At 46.3% G+C, this 22,368-nt stretch overlaps 2 protein-coding genes across 2 annotated transcripts in view; one reads left to right on the top strand and one right to left on the bottom strand.

Moving 5' to 3' along the window:
* Nucleotides 1-2,136: 2,136 nt before the first annotated feature.
* GXYLT2 (glucoside xylosyltransferase 2) overlaps nt 2,137-22,368 on the top strand; it is a 32,311-nt gene continuing 12,079 nt past the window's right edge. Inside the window, exons 1-3 of the mRNA XM_080606982.1 lie at nt 2,137-2,481; nt 9,106-9,295; nt 9,497-9,628. Of these exons, the coding sequence (XP_080463108.1) occupies nt 2,294-2,481; nt 9,106-9,295; nt 9,497-9,628 (510 nt within the window). The 5' untranslated portion in view covers nt 2,137-2,293. The remainder of the gene's footprint in view (nt 2,482-9,105; nt 9,296-9,496; nt 9,629-22,368) is intronic.
* LOC308200741 (uncharacterized protein) lies at nt 12,796-16,594 on the bottom strand (the record flags this gene model as incomplete). Its single annotated transcript, XM_080606973.1, has 2 exons — nt 12,796-15,942; nt 16,111-16,594. The coding sequence occupies 2 exons, from the start codon at nt 16,592-16,594 to the stop codon at nt 13,541-13,543; spliced, it is 2,886 nt and encodes a 961-aa protein (XP_080463099.1). The 3' UTR covers nt 12,796-13,540.

Below are 22,368 nucleotides of genomic sequence, written 5' to 3'. Positions count from 1 at the left end.
CAAAATATAACTGTACTTTAAATTAGTTCCTTACAGATCTACATAATAAATCTTATGGTATAGCACAGGCCTTTGAATGATTTGCCTCTCAATACGTATGATGTCATGGTACCGTGGCTGCAATATAAAATATGCATAACACACTTGGTGTTAATAAATTTGTTCAAATGAAGCCTGAAGTATGTTAAGTTTTACTTAAAGCATGCTTTCACTGTTTTTTTTTGTTGTTGTTTTTGTTTTTTTTTCCAGACCTAAGCCACCAGTTTGATTATCTCTATAGCCACCGTCATGTAAGAAGACTACACATCGTGACCAGTCCATTGCTTTGCCACCAAAGTTGAACAGTTTGGAGAGTGCAGTGGATTTAGCAGTGCTGACTGGAAGCTGTGCCATGGAATTCTGCATTCTGGTAATGGAACTGATTTTGTTTGAGTGTGCATGTTGGTAGCCCAGAAGAATTGATATCTTCACAAATGAAAGTTTGAAAGAAAATGGTGCACATAGGCAGGTAAGTGTAAACTGTAGCATATTACACAAATGAAGGGAAAAATCTCAAAAATCCCTTAGAATGTTTTGCAGATTTCATAATGTTTATCCTGGTATCTTTACACAGACATTGCTGGCATATCTCCTACATATAAAATAAATTTTATTGATAAGTAGTATAAAATCATACGCTGCACCGGTTGAGGATTTCGTGGGATTGCTATTGATAATCATTTTTATTAGGAAGGAAGTTTGGTAGGGTTTTGTCGTGGTACATACATTCTCTGAAGAGAGCATATGGTTATGCATTGTGGTTTTTCTGTAGCTTCTCATTTAGTATGGCTATTTTCTCCTTGTATGAAGTAATTTATATTTTGACATCTGCTCAGAATCAAAGTTGGATGAAATTCTGAAACAGTACATTTTCTTCACATCTCCATTGATAGTAAGGCTAAGTATTTTTTAGGATACCATTGGTGAAGACTTGTCGTGACATCGGTACAAAAGGGCCAAGCTGTGTAGCTTTGCCAGCCACTGAATGCATTTTAGTAGTGAAGGACCAGCTCTTCGGAGACCTAGCCTCAAAGTAAATATGACTTTGCAGAGCAGGGCTGTGCAGCAGGAAGATTCACCCTTTTGTGTGAGGTGCATCATTTACTGTACACTGATCCTTACCTTGGTAAGGTCCTGACCCGCAAGTTCAAGCGGCTTTGGCCTCACAGCCTGCGGTTACCTGTCTGCGATGACGTGCTTTCCCTCCGGTAGCACTGCAGCCATTGTGGTGGTCTTCACATTACAGCAGCAGCATTGAGGATTTACTTTAAAACTAGCAGACCAAGTAGCCTGATGGAGAGCACATCTCCAGAGAGAGGTGAGAGACAGCAGGAGAACTGTGTTTGGCATGAGCCCCGGGGCTGCTCCAGTGCAGCTTGTTAGCTCACGGTTGTTGTCCGGCACAGCATTCCCTGGAGCTGAAACGAGTCTGAGCTCAAGCACTAAGACCACGAGGGATGGGTGAGGCTACAGCTCCTGCTCCCTATTCCAGTGTTTGTGCCACTGTTCTTTGAATAGTGTGTGCTCCAGCCCCATGGGGCAGCAAGAATCCTTCTGTTTCTGTCATACTACACATTTAATGGCGATAAATAAGCTTACAAACCTAAGCAGGATTTACTTCTGTGAGGTTAGTTCTGAAGCTTATTTCTGGAGGGGGTTGCCCAACGTGTTTAAGGAAAGCTGGACGTGGCACTTGGGGACAAGGTTTGGTGGGCGATACTGGTGGTAGGGTGGCAGGACACGATGGTGTTGGAGGCCTTTCCCAACCTTGCTGCTCCTGCGAAGCCGGCGGTGTTGCTCTCCCTGCTGATGCCGCACAGCCGGGTGACTGCTCAGTCCCTCCAGCGCAAGTCCCAGAAGTCAGACACCGCTCCTACTCCCGTTGTTGTACGCCCGTGAGTTCCTTCACTAACTTTCACTTCACCCCGTGCAGCGGGCGGAACGACACGAGCCCGTCGGCAGGCGCTGACGGCAGGGCCGCCTTCCTCCGCTAGCCGCGGGGCCGGCCGCTAACCGGGGGCCGCCTTCCTCCCCCCGGAGGAGGCAGCGGGACCACCCCGAGCCGCCTCCCCCGTGCCGGTCCCGCCCCGGGCCCCTCCCGGCCGTGCCGTGCCGTGGGGCCCGGCTCCTCCCCGCTGCCGGCCGGGGCTCGGCGGCCACGTCCCCGCTCGGGGCCGCTCGGGGCGATGGCGGCGGCGGGGGCGAGCCCTGGCCCTTAGCCCCTTAGCCCCTCGCCACCCCCCCCCCCCCGGCCATGCGGCTGTCCTGCAAGGTGGCGGCGGCGCTGCTGGGGCTGGCCGGCCTGCTGCTGCTCCTCTACCTGCTGGCCGGCCGCCACGCCGCCCCCCGCCCGCCGCCCTCCGCCCGCCCCGCCGCCCGCCGCCAGCCGCGCCTCGGCCGGAGCCCGCCGCGGAGGAGCGGGGCCGGGGGAGCCGGCGCCAGGTAAAGCCCCGGAGCTTCCCCCATCCCCGAGCCTGCCCCTGACACGAGTGGGGCGCAGGGGGGCTCGGAACGGCCGCTGGGGTGTAAAGCCGCGGTGTGCCCCGGAGGGGAGGCTTTTCCCCGGGGTTGGGGGGGGGGGGTGTGGGGTGCGGTGAGGGCCTCGCCGGCTGGGCTGCGTGGGGAGGTGCTGTCACTTCCGAAACCGCGGCTGGGGAGGGTGGCTTGGTGCCGCAGGAAGGTGCGAGGTGGCTGGTGACTGCTGCGTGGTCCTGCCGTGTCCTGGGCGGGTGAGCCAGCAGCTCGCCGACAGCTTCTAAGCTGTCCACGTCTTGTTTTAACTGCTCTTTACACGTAAAGTACTTTGTCATAAGGGACTGAAATCGTGCTGTCTTCAACTCCCTCTTCTAGTACCTCACAGATGGAATGCTTAAAAATGTGAATATTTACAAAAAAAATCTACTTCAGAAAAAGATAGAGGCAGCGTGTTCTTTCAGTGGGTGGAGGACTGTGTTCCCCGTCGCATTCCAACTTTATTATGGTCAGTGTGACCTCATATATCTAATTAACTTGGTATGTCTTTGTGCCTTTCATTCGTGATTTCACAGAGATGTTCTGAATGAAAACTATTCCTGGTTTTTGAGCTCTTATTCCTTAACTTACTGAAGCAGTTGGTTTCTTACAAGCATTGTTGCCCTGCTGAATGCAGGAGATGTTTACTGTGGCTGAGAATGCGTCATGGACAGAATTCAAATGCGTGTATTAAAGCAGGATTATTTCCACTAGCAACTGTACCTCCTGAAGTCATTTTTCTTTAAGGCATATCTCTGCGATTATCATGGAAATCGAGAAGAACACTGAGGGAAGGAGCCTGGAAAGCATGAAACTCTGTTAAACAACTGCTCCATTTCAATGAGCTTTTCAGCAAGCATCTTCATGTTCCAAAAGTTGACGTTATCTGACTTTTCTATTATTTATTGATGACTTTGCAAGTATTTTTGACCAAAGTTGTAAACTTTTTTTTTGTTCTGCAACACAGAACAACAACAGCAAAAGAGAGAAGTGATGTATCTCAACTTTTCTTCAACTTTGTTTTTTTTTGTTTTTTCTCACATTTGTTGACAGCATGTGATGCTGCACCACTGACACCAGCAAGAGTTTGCATCGCTGAGAAGCACAATTCTAAGGGCCCAATTACGACCCTTGCTGAAAAACCTTGTTGCATTAGGTACTACCAAAATAAAATGTAGTTGTTGAGGGTATCCATACAAAAATAATTTAGGGGGAGTGACATAGCGTGGTCCAAGTCGAGGAGGTGCCTGCCTTCTCGGAAAGGAAGCAGCACCTGCTAACAGGTGCCACGCTAGTACAGATCACATCCGCACTAGCACGGTGAAGGTATCAGGTGGGAGGATCAGCTTATTGTAAAAAGGCTGATCCGAAATATACTGAAAGCTGTATGGAGGCTGTTTCCAGGGGGCTTGAATTTGGACCAAGGAAAACTGACAATAATTGAGCTAGTTATTGACTTCAGGAGTGGGTATTCCCGTTCATTTAGTAGGCTTTGCTTGGGCATGTCCTTACAGAAAAGCACATCCAACTGATATGCTGAATCGAGGTTGTTATTGCCAATTCATTCCTAACATAAAAATAGTGATTATTTTAGTTACTCCTTACAAGCCAAGGGAGATTTACAAAATTATTTTAAGACTATGTGTGATTTAGCCGATTCCTGCAGGATAAAAAGTCCGATTATGACTATGTAAGATCTTGTGGTCTGACCGTGGTGTATGCGTTCATACGCAAGCTGCGTGAATAAGTCACATAACCTCAGTGAAGTTGTGTCTGTGTAAATGTGAAAAGTTGTTTAAATTCAGTTTTGCCGAGTTGATTAGTGTAGTTTAGTCAGGTTTTGGTCTGAATTCAGAAATAATCGATGCCTAGTCTAGGACACGCATTTGTTTTTTAAGAACCACTCATGGTGCAGGCAAGGTAGTTTTGCAGGTTCACAAATGCAGTTTAACTCCGAGTCTGTAATGCTGCTTTCTGTAGTTTCATGAGAACAACAGAAGGCATTCGTTTTCAGTTTTGAAGAAATTTCTCCTTATGCAATAGTCATCCGTGGTAAGAGCTCTATGGGCCACGTAGTACCAGCTGGCTGGGACCTGGCAAGGAGTAGGAAACAGGGGTACGTGTGCTGCCTCGGTCATTAGATGATTTTGGCAAGTCTGGAGATAAGCGTTACGTTTGAGTTTCTGGTTAGCTTGGAAAGTGTGGTTTTGATGCGGTTTACTGATCCTTCCTCTCGGAAGTGAGAAGTCCTGGGCCTTCAGTAAGATTTTCTTCCTGTGCATAAGTACAAGTACGTACCAGACCGATGTGTGCAAAGCATCAAAAAGCAAAAGGGTTATTTTACATTTGAAGGGCAGATGTGACCACACTTTCTATTAAACCAGCGCGGCAAGGCTTGGGAAGTGAACCTCTGCCAGGATGTTTGCTTCCCTGGAAGTAACTTTCCCAAAGCAAAACATCTCTTATGTGGCAACCAGTCAAGACACTTTTTCTCTCTTTGCAGCCTGTGTGCACACGTGCAAGTTTGGCTTGAGGTTGATGGCCCATAATACTGCGGTGGCGGCCCCAATACCTCATACTTCTCTAACAAAGAGCACCCTTGATAAAAGAAGAAGATGCAAACATCCGTTCTGCTTTTGAGTGTTTTCCCCCCTTTGTCTGAGTGGTAGGAAGAGGTTTCAACAGTTCTTTGGTTGTCAGCGACTACAGTCAGTTTTGTGCAACTGCATTAAAGTGAGAAAACTTAAACATTTTTAGCCTTTCTGATTTATATTTTAAGGTGTGAGAGAGTGTTTCATGTAACAGAGCCACTGTTGGGGCATTGACTCAGTGTTGAGGTGCAGGAAGGGAGCCCATACAGTGAATCACGTTTTGATACATTGCCTAAATCTAACCTTGTTTATGCTGCGGGAGTAAATGAGATCATAATAATAAGAAGGTTTCAAAAGCTAACAACTATATTGCATTTTGTAAGAATCTGCATGCATTATCTTTCTCCCTGGAATAAATTTGAAGGTTTGAATGGGTTAGGAGGCTCCGTAATGAGATGGGAATGCATTATTTTGAATGGATCTGGATTGATTTAGACAGGTTTTGGGTTAATTACGTTTGAGACACTTTGGCTGTGACTAATAAGAAAATTGCATGTAATCCAAACTTTAAGGCCTAGAAATGTACGCTATTGTGCTGGAGCACTCAGGCTTCTTCTGTGATGTCAACAAGCATGCCTGTCAGGAAAAAATGTATGCAGTAAATAAAATGCCATTGGGCATCTGGGTAGGAGCTGGTTTGTATTGGTGGGAGACCTTTGCTACAAGTATTTTGTCGTGCTACATCCTACCAAGTCTGGCTTCAGCTGTTTCACAGGGATCTATTCTGCTGGTATTTTGTTAGGCTTTCTGCAATGCGTAATCCTAGGCAGCAGTGCTTAATTTTAAAGTCATATAATAATGGGGAACAGAAGGAAAGGGAAAGCAGGAAGCTATTTTCTCTGAACAGATGGGTAAAACAGGGAACAGAGCAGAGGGTTTGACGTAATGTTATATTAGTTAGATTGCTAATATATTGACAAACTACATTTATGTATTGAAATGAGAAGATGGGGAGCAAGGTAGCAAAGACCTAGTGTATGTAATTTCTTTATTTGTTCTGGTCAAACATTAAGTTTTAAGGACCAGGTCATTGTATTGTGTTAGATGCATTTAAACATTTAATTTAGGCCATAAAGTCCAATTATAGACTGTATCTGTAACCAGTAGGTTGGACTATAAATGAACGAAAGCCCGTGTGCATGTTAGGAAGAATTTGCTAATAACAATAATTATGGTTCTCTGTGGATCTGTGTGCCCTTTTTAATATGTATGGAATTCTCTAGAGGTAGGCAACTGTTAGTACTGTAACAGCCGTTCCTACTTTTACAGGCAGAGCAACTAAAGCATGAGGAATTAACGACTCACCCCAAGCTTTGCAGGGGCTGAGTTACTGAAACAGCCCCAAATGGTGCTCGCTCACCCTCAGCCACTGCCCGAGTACTTCTCTGGTTCAAACGCCTATGAGTGTCTTTGGTGCACGTAACCTAGCAGTATAATCTTGCTTGCTTGCCAGCTGGTTTTTATTTTGCGTAACTAATTGCATCCTCTGCACTGCTTGCTGTAGTATTTGACGTGCTGCATCCTTTGAAACAAAGCATGCATCTTTAGTTTGTCCCTTTTCTTGTAGCGTCTAGGAGCATCTGAGCAGGCAGGTTCAGAAAACCCTTGGCTGCCCAGTCGGTGTGCGTCACCCACCGGTAGCTGCACGGTGAGCGTTTGTGATGAGAGGAGATGGACAGCATTGAATCAGGAGTGGGCCTCATATGAAATCTCATCTTAGAGAAGGCCTTGTCGTTAAGCTGTGAGTTGTACTTAGAAAAAGACAAAATCTTGTGCTATTTGTCATCTTCCAACATCCCTCTGCTCCTCATTGCAGCTTTGTTCGCTAACTGTTGCCCTCGGTGTCCCAGACTACTAATGAGGTAGCTCAAACACTACCTCCTGCTCCTTTTCTCAGGCTTTTTATTCCTGCTTAGACCACTGCAAGCTCCTGAATGCTTTCAGTCCAGCTCCTCGTGACTGATAATTACTGCAAGGCCCAGGTTTCTCCTCCGCTCCGGAGCCAGGACGGTGTCTGTGTTGGCAGCCGGGATGCCTCCTGTTCCTCCACGCCTCCCCTGGGCTTATGGGGCTGTCTGCTTTCATCGAGGGGCTTCTTCTGCTGAGTCTGTTTGTTGGAAGCGCCCGTCTGCGTGTACGGGGTTTCTCAGTACAAAACACAAAACAGCTGCAGAACGACGAGTTCGCTGTGCCTAACGTTGGCAAAAGGTCGTAGCGCTTCGGTGTAGGGTTTGGAAGTGTCACAAACAAAGCTTTAGTCCCTCTCCCAGTGACTTCCACTGCCACAAGCTGTATTAGAGCAGTTTTCATCCTGCATATGGCTTGATTTAGAGACTCAATTAAGAGGAAACATTAAAGGGATGGGGGTAGCATGGGGGGAAGCAGGATCTGTGTGAGCAGCTAATTATTCACTTTAATAATTCAGCAGTTTTTACACTAATAGGTTGGTAAGTAAATACCACTTCACATAGATGTAGTGTTCTATTATTTATACGCTGATGAAATTGGGGTTTAGTTAAGACTAAAGCCCAAGACTTTAAACCATTCATGAAACATGTTGCTTTGTCTAGCCGGGCTGGTATTCCTCAACGCAGAAGTGGATTACCCCATGGTACAGAGCGCTGCCGTTACACTGAGCTGCACTTTAATGTGTGGGAAAGGATAATGACAGCTTTATTAACTGTAATTTTTCTCTTTATTTAGAACTTTTGTTTATAGTATTAACTTTAGTGATTAATTGTACGTATGTAATTGTGTGCAGAGAGCAGGCAGGGGCTGATGTCCTGTGCTCGGCGGTCTGTCAGGAGCTGGCAGTGATCTACGATTAGCCTTTTGAACTTTACTAGAACGATTCCGATGCTCGTGATTTAGTTCCTTTGTCACCATGAATCCATCTAACGGAGCATAAATGCAATCCGTGTTGGAATGTGAATACAATACAGTAGCAGCATTCCTGGAGGATGTGATTTTACCTCCGTACTGACTGCGGGGGGGAGGACACAGCCAAAAGGCCCCGTTTTCAGAATGTCTTCAGGTCCCAAAAAGGAACCTCTGATTTTTCTGAGTAGCAAGTAGCCTGAATATGCCTTTTACATGCAGATTCTCCTGCGGTCTGGCTGAAATTTCTGTAACATCCACACAGATGGGTGTTAAGTGAAAAACCCTTAGCTTGGCCTTACACTGCTTGCGGAATATAGTCTGATTCATCTGGGACAAATAAATGTGTTTGTTTTTAAAAAATCTGTATTTTAGTAAAATCTCAGGGATTCCATCCAGTGAAATGGAAAGCAGTCCTTTGAAGCTACGCCAGTACCTTCAGGCCAGGATTAAGGCATGCATTTTTAAAAGCCAGATTAATTAACTGTTAAAATAATTTGCATATGGATGGGTGAGTTATTTATTTATTTATGATTGGTTGTCCTGTGCCAATCTAGCCAGAAGTTACGGTCCTGGAATGAAATTACTGGATATAGTTCTGTAACCTCCACTCTGTTTGAAGGTTGGCTAGGTAGAAGTAAGCCCGTTCTGGCTTGGTAACCTCCAAGCTGGAGAGAAAAGCTATCATTTGCACTTAGCAAGCCATTATCTGCTTTGAGGTGCTACTGAATTAGTTTTGTGTGTGGATATAGTGCTGTGATTTATGCCAGCCCAGAAACGTAGGAAAACCCAGATAAATTTCTAGGAATAGCGTATTTCTTTTTCTTGTAATTTTAAGATTCCTGATTTGTCTTGATTAACAAAATCTGGCCTCTCACCTGCATGTTCTGTGGGTGTCTAATCAGAAAAAAACCTTTCTGATCCCCTACATCATGGAGAGGAAGAAAAAACCCTCATCTCTCGTTGGTGCAAAATTATCTTCTTGTTTACCTCAGTATTTTTTTATATGCCTGTTATGAATTTTCAGGAAAGCTGGAGAACAAAAACATTCAAAAGAGCCTTCGTCTCTACAATGTATGCATCTGGCAGTTGTGGCGTGTGGGGACCGGCTGGAAGAGACGCTAATCATGCTGAAATCAGCAGTTCTCTTCAGCAACAGGAGGCTCTGTTTTCACATTTTTTCTGAGGATTCCCTTAAGCCAGAATTCGAGAAGAAGGTGAGTTTTTTTGTCATTTGGTAAATAAATACATGAGTCACTTATATGCTGCAAATCCTGGAGCAAAATTACCCTGACATCAACAAGTAGCCTGTAAGTACTTTGTTACTGTAAGCGGTTTCTAAATTCATTACACATGCATATTAAAAAAGAAAAGCAATATAACATGTATTGTATAATTCCTCCCTTCATGTCTTCTAGTTACGGGAATGGCCCTCCTCATACACAAAGAAGTTTGAATACAACATTTATCCAATAACCTTCTCAGTAGGAAATGCTCAGGAATGGAAAAAGTTATTCAAACCATGTGCTGCCCAGCGCCTTTTTCTTCCGGTAAGGCACCTGGCTTTCTGAGTAGCTCGCTTCAAGAAAAGGTTAATTCCACAGAAGGGAAGCTTCGCTGATATAATATTAAAATGATTTTCGGGCTAAAATATCTGCTTAAAGATATTTTAACCTGCACTATTGCCACTTAAAAACAACAAACCAGAAATCCAACCTTGCTTTTTTTTTTTTATGCTAGCAAAAAATGTGTTTCTTATTTGTGTGCAGTTTCACTAGTCTCTCAGTGGAACTTCCACTTAAGACTCAGCACGAGAGCTCTTTCAGGGTAGATGCTGCATGCTTTCCATAAATAACATTCTTTTCAGCGTGCAGTCATCATATCCTCTTTATCCAGTATCTCCCTTTCCATATGTTAGTCCTCAGACTGATGCTTTCAGGAATCCCTTTTCTTGTGTTGTACTTCTTTTTCCAAGACTGTAAGATTTGCCCTTAAGGTAATAATTCCAGTGTGCTCTTAAGAGTCGTAAACTTGGAAACTATGTAAGGCTGCTGGAGAGAAATAAGGTGTTGATAACACTTTTGCATATGCAGAAATATGCAAAATTGAAAGAAGTTTTGCATAAAGCAATTTCTGTGGAATTGAGAACAAACAACAAATTATCTCGTGCATTGCTGTTGGCAGGGGTGACTCCAGTGATGTGACATGCTGCTCACATGGTCCAGATTTCTTCATTGCTGTCTAATGAGAAATGGGGGGACAAAGAAATCTCTACTTTCTCAGATGGAAACTATCAGGAGACAGCTGCACGTCCGGATACGTTAGCCTATGAATACATATGTGAGAAAATATGTGCTGTCAGCAGTTCTGTTTATCTGCCATTTAGGGGTAGATTTTCAAATGCACAAAGGCCAGATGGGCTGGAAGTAACTCCAGCTTCAGCAGGGATCCTCTGCTCCCTGAGTAAATATTTAGATCACCTGGAAAATAATCCCCAAGTGTCTTGTTCTATACAGATCAGTTGTAAGGATTTACTCCCATGGGGATGTTTTCACTAGGAAAACACAATTCTCTGCTCTTCCTGTGACTGTGGTATTTTTTGTCACTTTGGTAGAGACACTTGTCACAGAAATGGCCTGGCTTATATTTGTCATCAGCCGCCTGAAGACAGGAAAAGGGTTATGTATCGATGACAATTCCTCGAGGCTGGGCAGTGCTTTCTCGGTTCCTTTTTTGTCACTTGCGTGTTGCTGAAGTTTGGTGTCCCCAGCGACTTCTTGCAGGGGATGATTAGACTGTTGGGTGTTTTCTTGGGAAAACTATGAGGCAGCCTGAACTGTAAATGTTTGTTTCTCTCAGGGCAATTGTAAGGTGTTATGTGTGGCCAGGCCAAGGTGTCTGACCCTCAGGAGGTTGGGTTGTCCCAGAACAGTTGCAGCTGACACTACGTTGATGTGGAGGTAGTGAGGAAAGTAAGTTGTGCTGAGAGTGGAGGTGGCAAGTGTCCACTTGGCCTTCTGCACTCAAGTTCACAACCTGCCAGAACCTTATTCTGGGTAATTTCAGCCACTGTTACGTTTATTGTTACTCCATGACTAGGTTCTGATGTCCCCTTTGGATGAGACAGAGCTGTAGAAGTCCAGTCCGCACGCAGCGGGAGCAGAGGGTATCTAGTGTTGTTGTGTAGTGAAATATTTTGACTTTTTAAATATATCAACAGGATGTCAATATCCTTTTTATCCCCCTCCCTTCCTTCCCGGCCCTAAGCATTTTCTACATTTCTAAATGTGCCTGGATTTCGGGAGGACCCCAGGAGAGCAGTGGTTGAGTTGATCAGCTGTTGAGCCCTCAGTTGTGCAAATTGTCTTGTTCCTGATAATGCGAAGCCTGAGTGGAATGTGAGCCTTTGATTCACAAGTGCCTCTCCTGCCAAAGCAGTCTCTTTGGCAGCGACAGCAGGCATGTGAAAGTGGACAGGAGGGAGCGAGGAATGTGTTAAAGGAAAACTGTGTGAAAATCTTTCGGTGGTTTTACTGGCTGATAAAGCTAGAGCCTATGGGATGTGATCCTACAGCTTGCAGTAATGAAGTGTTCTGCCCTGGGTAACAGGTTGAAGGACGCATTCTCAATTTGTTGAATCTATTTGGGTTACTAAAATATTAAGGAAGATCATATGGCATCCTACATTTTATAGAGGCATTCTGTGACATCTGATCTTATGTTTGCTACATAGAGGCAGGGGAAGTGGCTGCTGTGTAATCTCACAGAGGCTCCATGTGATCTCACAAGTCTAAATCTTTTCCTGCAGTGTATTTCAAAAAAACCATCAATGGGTTCTGCAAAGGCAGAATAAAGATGTGGATCATCATCAGCACAGGATGAAACCTTAAAAATAAACTAGGAGGATAATGCTCTCAGCAGTCACTACCTGACATCTCTGGTAACAGGAAGGTAGGGTGGTAAAATCTTCATTACCAAGTAGAATTTTTGTCCATGTGCCATCAAATTCCAGGTACCCGGACATTGTGGCAGTTGGCAGCTATATACAAACCGAGACAGCTATTGTGCAATGTTAGGAAGATTGGCAGAACACAGCCCTGTGATACAGCTCAGTGCTGTGTGTGGTTCGCAGATGTGGAAACTGAAAAATTCCCTGAAATGCTCTGTTCCAAAAGTCACACAGGAAGTGTGAGGGCTAAGACTTCTATCACCTTTGTAAGCCAAGTTGGTTATATTCTCTTCTCCTTCCTGCCTTCCCCCCCTTCCTCCCAATAAATAAATCATCACCCAAAGCCAGTTTTTATTCTGTGTTCTGGATGTCTGTGGGGGTTGTTAGTCCGACTGGACCATAGGATCACTGAGGATAATCCTAAATATCTGTGTGGTTTTTTTTCCCCTTTGAGAGCACAATCGCTACATTGAAAGCGTTTGGTGGTATTGACATGGATGTTAAAACGGGGTGAAAAACTGTGGTCTGTTCTCATGAATGCTGTGTGCCACAGAGCTGGCTTTCAGCTGGCTCTGCATTGCTGCTTTGGAGCTACCCAAACAACCGGCTGAAGTATCATAAAATGCTTAAGGGATTTTTGGATGATTTTAATTCGAATAGTAACTAACATTTACGACCTTTCTCAAAACACTGAATCTACTTAAGAGCTTTTAAGGCAGGTTAACATTATCCTTGTTCTATAGATGTCCTCTGGAGGATGCTGAAGTAACCTCCTGTTGTGGTTTAACCCGGCTGGCAGCTAAACACCACACAGCCGTTCGCTCACCCTCCCCCCTCCCTCTCTGGGATGGGGGGAGAGAAACGGGAAAGTGAAGCCTGTGAGTTGAGATAAAGACAGTTTATTAAGACAGGAAAATAATAATAACAATAATAATAATAATAGTGATAATGGTAATAGTATTAACAATAATAATGTGTAAGAAAACAAGTGATGCACAATGCAATTGCTCACCACCCGCTGACCGATGCCCAGCCTATTCCCGAGCAGCCGGCCCCCCCACCCCGGCCAGCCACCCCTATATATTGTTTAGCATGACGTCAGATGGTATGGAATACCCCTTTGGCCAGTTTGGGTCAGCTGTCCTGGGTCTGTCCCCTCCCAGCTCCTGCTGCACCCCCAGCCTGCTCGCTGGCAGGACAGAGCAAGAAGCCGAAAAGTCCTTGGCCTGGTGTAAACACTGCTCTGCAACAATTAAAACATCAGCATGTTATCAGCGCTCTTCTCATCCTAATCCAAAACATAGCACCCTACCAGCTACTATGAGCTACTTAACTCTGTCCTAACTGGAACCAGGACAGATATCCACCCCTTATTCCATACCATTTATGTCATGCTCAGGTTACACTCTGTCCAATACATTCTAATTAATCACCATTTTCATCTATGATATATAGCAATCATGGTAGTGATGACATACATTATTATATAATAATTAACATACTACAATTCAACTCATGGGCTATTCTCACCCAGTATCAAATCCCCTTGAGGTACACACCGGACCTCCCCATTCTTTTGCATTACCCACCAAGTGCATCCAGGTCCCTGAGCAAAAGCAATTCCACGAATGGGTTTGCCTTTTCCTGAGGCAGGAGTAGCCCAGACTGTTTTACCCAGCATGTTTCTTACGTGCACTACAGGAACTTTATCCCCTTCTACAGTGCGTAACAGGTTTGATTGGGCAGGTCCAGCTCGGTTGGCAGATCCCCTGGTATTGACTAACCAGGTGGCCTTTGCCAAATGTGTATCCCAATTTTTGAATGTCCCAGCACCCATTGCTTTCAGTGTAGTCTTCAACAATCCATTGTATCGTTCAACTTTTCCAGAGGCTGGTGCATGATAGGGGATGTGATACACCCACTCAATACCATGTTCTTTGGCCCAAGTGTCTATAAGGTTGTTTCGGAAATGAGTCCCGTTGTCTGACTCAATTCTCTCTGGGGTGCCATGTCGCCATAAGACTTGCTTTTCAAGGCCCAGGATAGTGTTCCGGGCGGTGGCATGGGGCACAGGATATGTTTCCAGCCATCCGGTGGTTGCTTCCACCATTGTAAGTACGTGGCGCTTGCCGTTGCGGGTTTGAGGGAGTGTGATGTAATCAATCTGCCAGGCCTCTCCATATTTATATTTCAGCCATCGTCCTCCATACCAAAGAGGTTTTGACCGTTTGGCTTGCTTGATTGCAGCACATGTTTCACAGTCATGAATAACCTGTGCTATAGTGTCCATGGTCAGGTCCACCCCTCGATCACGAGCCCATCTGTAGGTTGCATCTCTACCTTGATGGCCTGAGGTGTCATGGGCCCATCGGGCTATAAATAATTCACCTTTATGTTGCCAGTCCAGGTCCACCTGAGCCACTTCAATCTTAGCAGCCTGATCCACCTGCTGGTTGTTTTGGTGTTCTTCAGTAGCCCGATTCTTGGGCACATGAGCATCTACATGGCGTACCTTTACAACCAGGTTCTCTACCCGGGCAGCAATATCTTGCCACAATGCCGCAGCCCAGATGGGCTTGCCCCTGCGCTGCCAGTTGTTCTGCTTCCATTGCTGTAACCACCCCCACAGGGCATTTGCTACCATCCATGAATCAGTATAGAGATAGAGAACTGGCCACTTTTCTCGTTCAGCAATATCTAAAGCCAGCTGAATGGCTTTTACTTCTGCAAACTGACTCGATTCACCTTCTCCCTCAGCAGCTTCTGCAACTCGTCGTGTAGGACTCCATACAGCAGCTTTCCATCTCCGATGCTTTCCCACAATACGACAGGACCCGTCAGTGAACAAGGCATATTTCTTCTCATTTTCCGGTAGCTTGTTGTACAGGGGGGCTTCTTCAGCACGAACCACCTCCTCCTCTGGTGATATCCCAAAGTATTTGCCTTCTGGCCAGTCCATAATCACCTCCAAGATTCCTGGGCGACTGGGGTTTCCTATTCGAGCCCGCTGAGTAATCAGTGCAACCCACTTGCTCCATGTAGCATCAGTTGCATGATGCGTAGAGGGGACCCTTCCTTTGAACATCCAGCCTAGTACCGGCAGTCGGGGTGCCAGGAGGAGCTGCGCTTCAGTACCGACCACTTCCGAAGCAGATCGAACTCCTTCATATGCTGCCAATATCTCCTTTTCAGTTGGAGTATAGCGGGCTTCAGATCCTCTGTATCCCCGACTCCAAAACCCCAGGGGTCGACCTCGAGTTTCCCCAGGTTCTTTCTGCCAGAGGCTCCAGGTGGGACCATTCTCTCCGGCTGCGGTGTAGAGCACATTCTTTACATCTGGTCCTGTTCGGACTGGCCCGAGGGCTACTGCATGAACTATTTCCTGCTTAATTTGTTCAAAGGCTTGTCGTTGCTCAGGGCCCCATTCAAAAGCATTCTTCTTACGGGTTACTTGGTAGAGCGGGTTTACAATCAGACTGTAATTTGGAATATGCATTCTCCAAAACCCCACGACACCTAGGAAAGTTTGTGTTTCTTTTTTGCTAGTTGGTGGAGACATAGCTGTTATTTTGTTGATCACATCCATTGGGATTTGACGGCGTCCATCTTGCCATTTTATTCCTAAAAACTGGATCTCTCGTGCAGGTCCTTTAACTTTATTCTGTTTTATGGCAAAACCGGCCTTCAGAAGGATTTGGACTATTTTCTTCCCTTTCTCGAAAACTTCTTCTGCAGTGTCACCCCACACAATGATGTCATCGATGTACTGCAGGTGTTCAGGAGCTTCCCCCTGCTCCAGCGCAGACTGGATCAGTCCATGGCAAATGGTAGGGCTGTGTTTCCACCCCTGGGGCAGCCGATTCCAAGTATATTGGACTCCCCTCCAAGTGAAAGCAAACTGTGGCCTGCACTGTGCTGCTAGAGGGATGGAGAAAAATGCATTAGCGATATCAATTGTGGCATACCACTTGGCTGCCTTTGATTCCAGTTCATACTGGAGTTCTAGCATGTCCGGCACTGCAGCACTCAGTGGTGGCGTGACTTCGTTCAGGCCACGATAGTCCACTGTTAGTCTCCACTCACCATTAGACTTTCGCACTGGCCATATGGGACTATTAAAAGGTGAATGAGTCTTGCTGATCACTCCTTGGCTCTCCAGTTGACGAATTAGCTTATGGATGGGACTCAGGGAGTCTCGGTTGGTGCGATATTGCCGCCGGTGCACAGTTGTGGTAGCGATCGGCACTTGCTGTTCTTCAACCCTCAGCAACCCCACAACAGAAGGGTCCTCTGAGAGACCAGGCAAGGTAGACAACTGTTTAATGTCCTCTGTCTCCAAAGCAGCTATGCCAAAAGCCCAGCGGAACCCTTTTGGGTCCTTGAAATATCCTCTTCTAAGATAGTCTATGCCAAGGATGCACGGAGCATCTGGGCCAGTCACAATACGGTGCTTTTGCCACTCATTACCGGTTAGACTCACTTCAGCCTCCAATACAGTTAACTGCTGGGATCCCCCCGTCACACCATAAATACAGATGGGCTCTGGCCCTTTATAGCTTGATGGCATTAGAGTACATTGTGCACCGGTGTCTACCAAAGCCTTATACTTCTGTGCGTCTGACGTGCCAGGCCATCGAATCCACACAGTCCAATAAACTCGATTGTCCCTTTCCTCCCCCTGGCTGGAGGCAGGGCCCCTCTAGTCCTGGTCAGAATCTTCATTTCTGTGTTTAAAGGACTGCCTGCTGGAAGTTGGAGCAGCAAACCTTTCAGAGAACTCCTTTTTCCCAATTGTTTTCCTTTGCAATTCACGTACCCGTGCCTCTAGGGTCGCAGTAGATTTTCCATCCCATTTTCTCATGTCCTCTCCATGGTCACGTAGGTAAAACCACAGGGTGGCGCGGTGTGTGTGCCCACCATATTGTCTTCCTTGCATAGATGAACGTTTACCCCTAATAGCTGAGACACTGGTTTGTACAGGTGGGGAGGAAAATAAACTCTCTTTAAGTTGGTGGATCTCTTCAGAAAGTTTCTCCAAGGTATTCTCTTTTAGCTGGTGAACACTAGTTCGTTCAGGTGAAGGGGAAGATAATCTTTCTTCAAGTTGGTGGATCTTTTCAGAAAGTTTCTCCAAAGCATTCTCTTTTAGCTGGTGGACACTGGTTCGTTCAGGTGAAGGGGAAGATAATCTTTCTTCAAGTTGGTGGATCTTTTCAGAAAGTTTCTCTAAAGCATTCTCTTTTAGCTGGTGGACACTGGTTCGTTCAGGTGGAGGGGAAGATAAATTCTCTTTAAGTTGGTGGACCTCTTCAGAGAGTTTCTCCACAGCTGAGACACAGGCCTTTAGGGAAGAGGAGAGATTTCCTTCGTACTGCCGGAGTATTTTAGTCACTTCATTCACTGTGGGATTCTCCTCCGTTTTCCAGGTTAGTATTGCCAATGAGTTGGCATATGATGATGGGGCACTCCGTACAAACTTCCGCCACATGGGTGGTGTACACTGGACTGCATCTGGATCTGTGGATGTTTGTGCGTCATCTAGGTCCTTATAAATTACTTCCCGTACGGCCAATTCCCTCAGGTACTGAATTCCCTTCTCCATGGTGGTCCATTTGCTTGGTAAACATACAAGTTCTTCCTTGAAGAGATACCTTTCCTTCACAGCTGACAGGAGACGCCTCCAGAGGCTGCGAGATTGTGCTCCATCTCCAATTGCTTTGTCAATGCATGCGTCCCTAGCAAGGGATCCCAGCCGCCTGGCTTCCTTGCCCTCCAATTCCACATAATTGGCTCCCGTGTCCCAGCACCGGAGCAGCCAGGTGACAAGCTGCTCGCCTATACAGCGACCAAAATCTTTTCGCACATCTCGTAGCTCACGCTGGTATAGAGTCCGGGTAATTACTGTTGATTTTCCGACATCCTCATCCTCATCTTCAGTCTCCTGCACCTTTGATGGCTGGTATGGAGTCCGGGTAGTTACTGTTGATTTTTCGCCATCCTCATCCTCATCTTCAGTCTCCTGCACCTTTGATGGCCCAGCCTCGTCTTCACTTCGCCCAGACTTAGCAGAAGACTGTCTGCGTTTTAAACGACCTGAGCCTCTATACCATTTTTTCACCTTGTCTACAGGGGCAACTTGCACTGCTACAGCTCGTTTCTCTGACCCAGCCACAGGGTCTGCCACAGGGCTTGGAATACACTCTGCGGGGTCAACTTGCACTGCTACAGCTCGTTTCTCTGACCCAGACACAGGGTCTGCCACAGGGGTTGGGATACCCTCTGCGGGGTCAACTTGCACTGCTACAGCTCGTTTCTCTGACCCAGCCACAGGAGTGGGAGCAGCTGCACGAGCTGGGGCAGCTGCAGGAGCTGGGGCAGCTGCAGGAGCTGGAGCGGCTGCAGGGGCTGGAGCTGGAGCGGCTGCAGGAGCCGGAACAGCTGCAGGAGCTGGAGCTGGAGCAGCTGCAGGAGCTGGAGCGGCTGCAGGAGCTGGAGCTGGAGTAGCTGCAGGAGCTGGAGCTGGAGCGGCTGCAGGAGCTGGAGCGGCTGCAGGAGCTGGAACTGGAACGGCTGCAGGAGCTGGAGCTGGAGTAGCTGCAGGAGCTGGAACTGGAGCGGCTGCAGGAGCTGGAGCGGCTGCAGGAGCTGGAGCTGGAGTAGCTGCAGGAGCTGGAACTGGAGCGGCTGCAGGAGCTGGAGCTGGAGCTGGAGCGGCTGCAGGAGCTGGAGCTGGAGTAGCTGCAGGAGCTGGAACTGGAGCGGCTGCAGGAGCTGGAGCGGCTGCAGGAGCTGGAGCTGGAGTAGCTGCAGGAGCTGGAACTGGAGCGGCTGCAGGAGCTGCAGCTGGAGTAGCTGCAGGAGCTGGAACTGGAGCGGCTGCAGGAGCTGCAGCTGGAGTAGCTGCAGGAGCTGGAACTGGAGCGGCTGCAGGAGCTGGAGCTAGGTTGCTAATAACATCAATTGCAGCTCGATAGGCACAAGCCAGACCCCAGCACGCTACAGTGATTTGTGTCACTTTGGAACTGCCAGAGTCATGACACCTTTTTTTCAAGCATTCTGCCAGCTTTTTAGGATTTTGCAGTTGTTCAGGGGTGAATGTCCAAAACACTGGAGGTGACCACTGCTCTAGAAACCTGCCCATATCCTCCCACACTCCCTGCCACTCGCAACTATCCCGCCTCAAGACAGATCTCCGGATGAGATTCCTAAGTAGTTGTTTAACCCTCCACAAAATCTGAAGCGCATTCAGGAGACATAACAACAAGAGCAGGCTGGTCTGAGTATCCCAAGGATATTCAACATCTCGGAGAACCACCGTAACTAACTCGGGGGATAAGAGGGTGGTGGTGAAGGAGAAAGGGAGAGTGAACAGGTAGGGAAACATGTCTTCCCCTGTCCCCTTCACAGATTGGCTCCCTAACGAAAACAGGCAATAGGTGTAATTGCTAATAGTTTCCGAGATATGGGTTCCAAAGTATAGAGTCGACGTCAGTGCTGAGTACAAATACCAGGTTAAAGTCGTGACCAGATATTTCATCATTTCATAAGCCATTGTTACACCGCACAGTACCATAACAATCTTAAACCAGGGCCCGGAAAGGATAAACAGTGCAACAGGGAGCACATACAGAAAGTAACGCACCATAAAACTCAATTTGGAATACAGGTACAGCAGACTGGAGATTAAGGCAATCAACATCGTGACTAGCAACTATTAAGCAGGTCCAATACTTATACCAATTTTAGTTTAACACACTCTGGTCAGATTTGTCGATATCTCAACCCTTCGGGCCCCACGTTGGGCGCCAAAAAGACTGTTGTGGTTTAACCCGGCTGGCAGCTAAACACCACACAGCCGTTCGCTCACCCTCCCCCCTCCCTCTCTGGGATGGGGGGAGAGAAACGGGAAAGTGAAGCCTGTGAGTTGAGATAAAGACAGTTTATTAAGACAGGAAAATAATAATAACAATAATAATAATAATAGTGATAATGGTAATAGTATTAACAATAATAATGTGTAAGAAAACAAGTGATGCACAATGCAATTGCTCACCACCCGCTGACCGATGCCCAGCCTATTCCCGAGCAGCCGGCCCCCCCACCCCGGCCAGCCACCCCTATATATTGTTTAGCATGACGTCAGATGGTATGGAATACCCCTTTGGCCAGTTTGGGTCAGCTGTCCTGGGTCTGTCCCCTCCCAGCTCCTGCTGCACCCCCAGCCTGCTCGCTGGCAGGACAGAGCGAGAAGCCGAAAAGTCCTTGGCCTGGTGTAAACACTGCTCTGCAACAATTAAAACATCAGCATGTTATCAGCGCTCTTCTCATCCTAATCCAAAACATAGCACCCTACCAGCTACTATGAGCTACTTAACTCTGTCCTAACTGGAACCAGGACACCTCCCCAGTGGATCTGTGACAGTGCTGGGAATAGAGGCCAGGGCTTTATGTAGACAAAATTCTCTCTTGTAGCTTGAGTTAATTGCTAATTACAATTAAGTTTAGTAACTCAACTTTATGGTACTGCTACATTAGCATGGAGATGCGAGCTTAATTGTGATTCGTCCCTAATTTTGCATAAAGCTCTGCTAAATTGACACGCTGGCTGTTGCAAACCATTAGGTAACGCAGCTTCTCGATACGCCAATATGTGTTTACACAGTCATGTGTTATTACTTGCCAACCTTGCTAACTACAGAGACAGAAGTTGTGAAATCAAATTGCAGTTAATTGAGTGTTTAAGTGAAGTGTCAGGCTAAATATAGCAAGTTCTGTGCAGAACTTTTTGACAGATTTACTAAGAATACTGTATAGCTGCAAATAAGAAAAAAAATAATCACAGTTCTTCTGAGCTGCAAGTGCCAGCAGAGCGAGGAAGAAGACAAGGCAGTCAACCCATATTCCTGACCATTCGTTTCAAAAATCACAGTCTGTCAGGTATGTCTACATGGTGCGTGCTAGCAAGCGTAAACTCGGAGTACCAGACACAATCTTGTGCTGCTTATGCTGCAGGTCGGGTGTGCATCTTCTCCAGCGTGTCCCCCGGTGAGCCCCCAGCAGGCTCAGTGCTGCTCTGCTCTGGCAGAGCCGGCTGGAGCAGGGTCTCCTACCGCTGCCTGCCTCCTGCTGCTCACCTGCTTTTGATGTTGAAAAGCAGCAGTCAAAAATGCGTGTTGTCCTCTCCTTTGCTTTTGAATAAGTAAAGGATAAATACTGTTTTAAGGTCTGTGTAAAGCACAACATATTTTTCTGAAAACTCTTATTTAGCTTGGGTACAGAGCTGCCTGAAACCTATGGGATGTTGGGAATGCCAGAGGTATTTAAATGAAGTTTGATTCGCAGTGTAGCTCCATTAATATCCAGGGAGCTATGCAAGGAACTCTACAAACGTGATTTCTGAAATTAAATTCCTCTACCCAAGGCACAGCCAGACAGGGATGTGATCAATTCAGACTGACATGTGTAGGTTTTAAATAAGTCTTAACACTTCGCATGCGAAAGAGGAAAGTGTGAAGGGCTTGGAAGGAGGAGAGCAGCTTTTCTTTCAGCCTGTTGGGTGTCCCTGCAGGGCAGCACCTCAGACTGCAGAGAGGCAGCAATCTTTTGACAGATGAGGAAAGAAAAGCTTGTGAATCTAAGTGGAGGAAGACAAGGCGGAAGGCATGGGGTCGAATGCCTGTAGGCACCCGCTTGACAAAGAACTGGAATACTTGCTTGAATCCGTTTATATATTGGAAAATTGTTACAGTCCGTTTAAGCCTTCCACAGGCTTAAATTTCTGTGTATGTTTGCAGTTACTGAAAGAATATTTTCTGCTGGCAGAGGCAGTGCTGACACTGTCAGTTATGCTTGAGAGGAGTTCCTATATGCACCCTTTAAACTCCCCCCTTAACCCTCTGCTAGGAAATGCCTCAACTTGTCTCTCTGCCATATATATATATTATATATATATATATATTAAAAAAAAATAAAAATCCTGATTTGGTCTGCAGTGTGCCGTGGGTCCATCAGGCAAATAGCTTCTTACCGTGCTCTTCATATTTGAATGTTATCACCCGTCTCACACTAAATTTGGAGGGAATTTTTATTTTTAGTATTTTCATCTTTATTTGAATTCACATACTGGGTCCCTATGAATTAGGGCGTGTCAGTGCTACAGAATAGCATGCAATATCCAGAATGTCCTTAAGCTAAACATCCTTTTCATCTTTTCAACTACCTGTCTTCTGTTGATTTAAAGTAGCTATCTTTTTGGGATTTATCTTTTTTTTTATAGTATTGGACTTCAGCTCTGTAGTGTGTTATTGGGCTGCTAGTGTCATTCATTATTGGTACCTTCAC

Source organism: Anser brachyrhynchus (genome assembly GCF_964034855.1).
Source record: "Anser brachyrhynchus genome assembly, chromosome: 10".
Lineage (NCBI taxonomy): Eukaryota > Metazoa > Chordata > Aves > Anseriformes > Anatidae > Anser > Anser brachyrhynchus.
The sequence above is the reverse complement of the archived record's forward strand: the minus strand, read 5'-3'. Positions and strand labels throughout refer to the sequence as shown.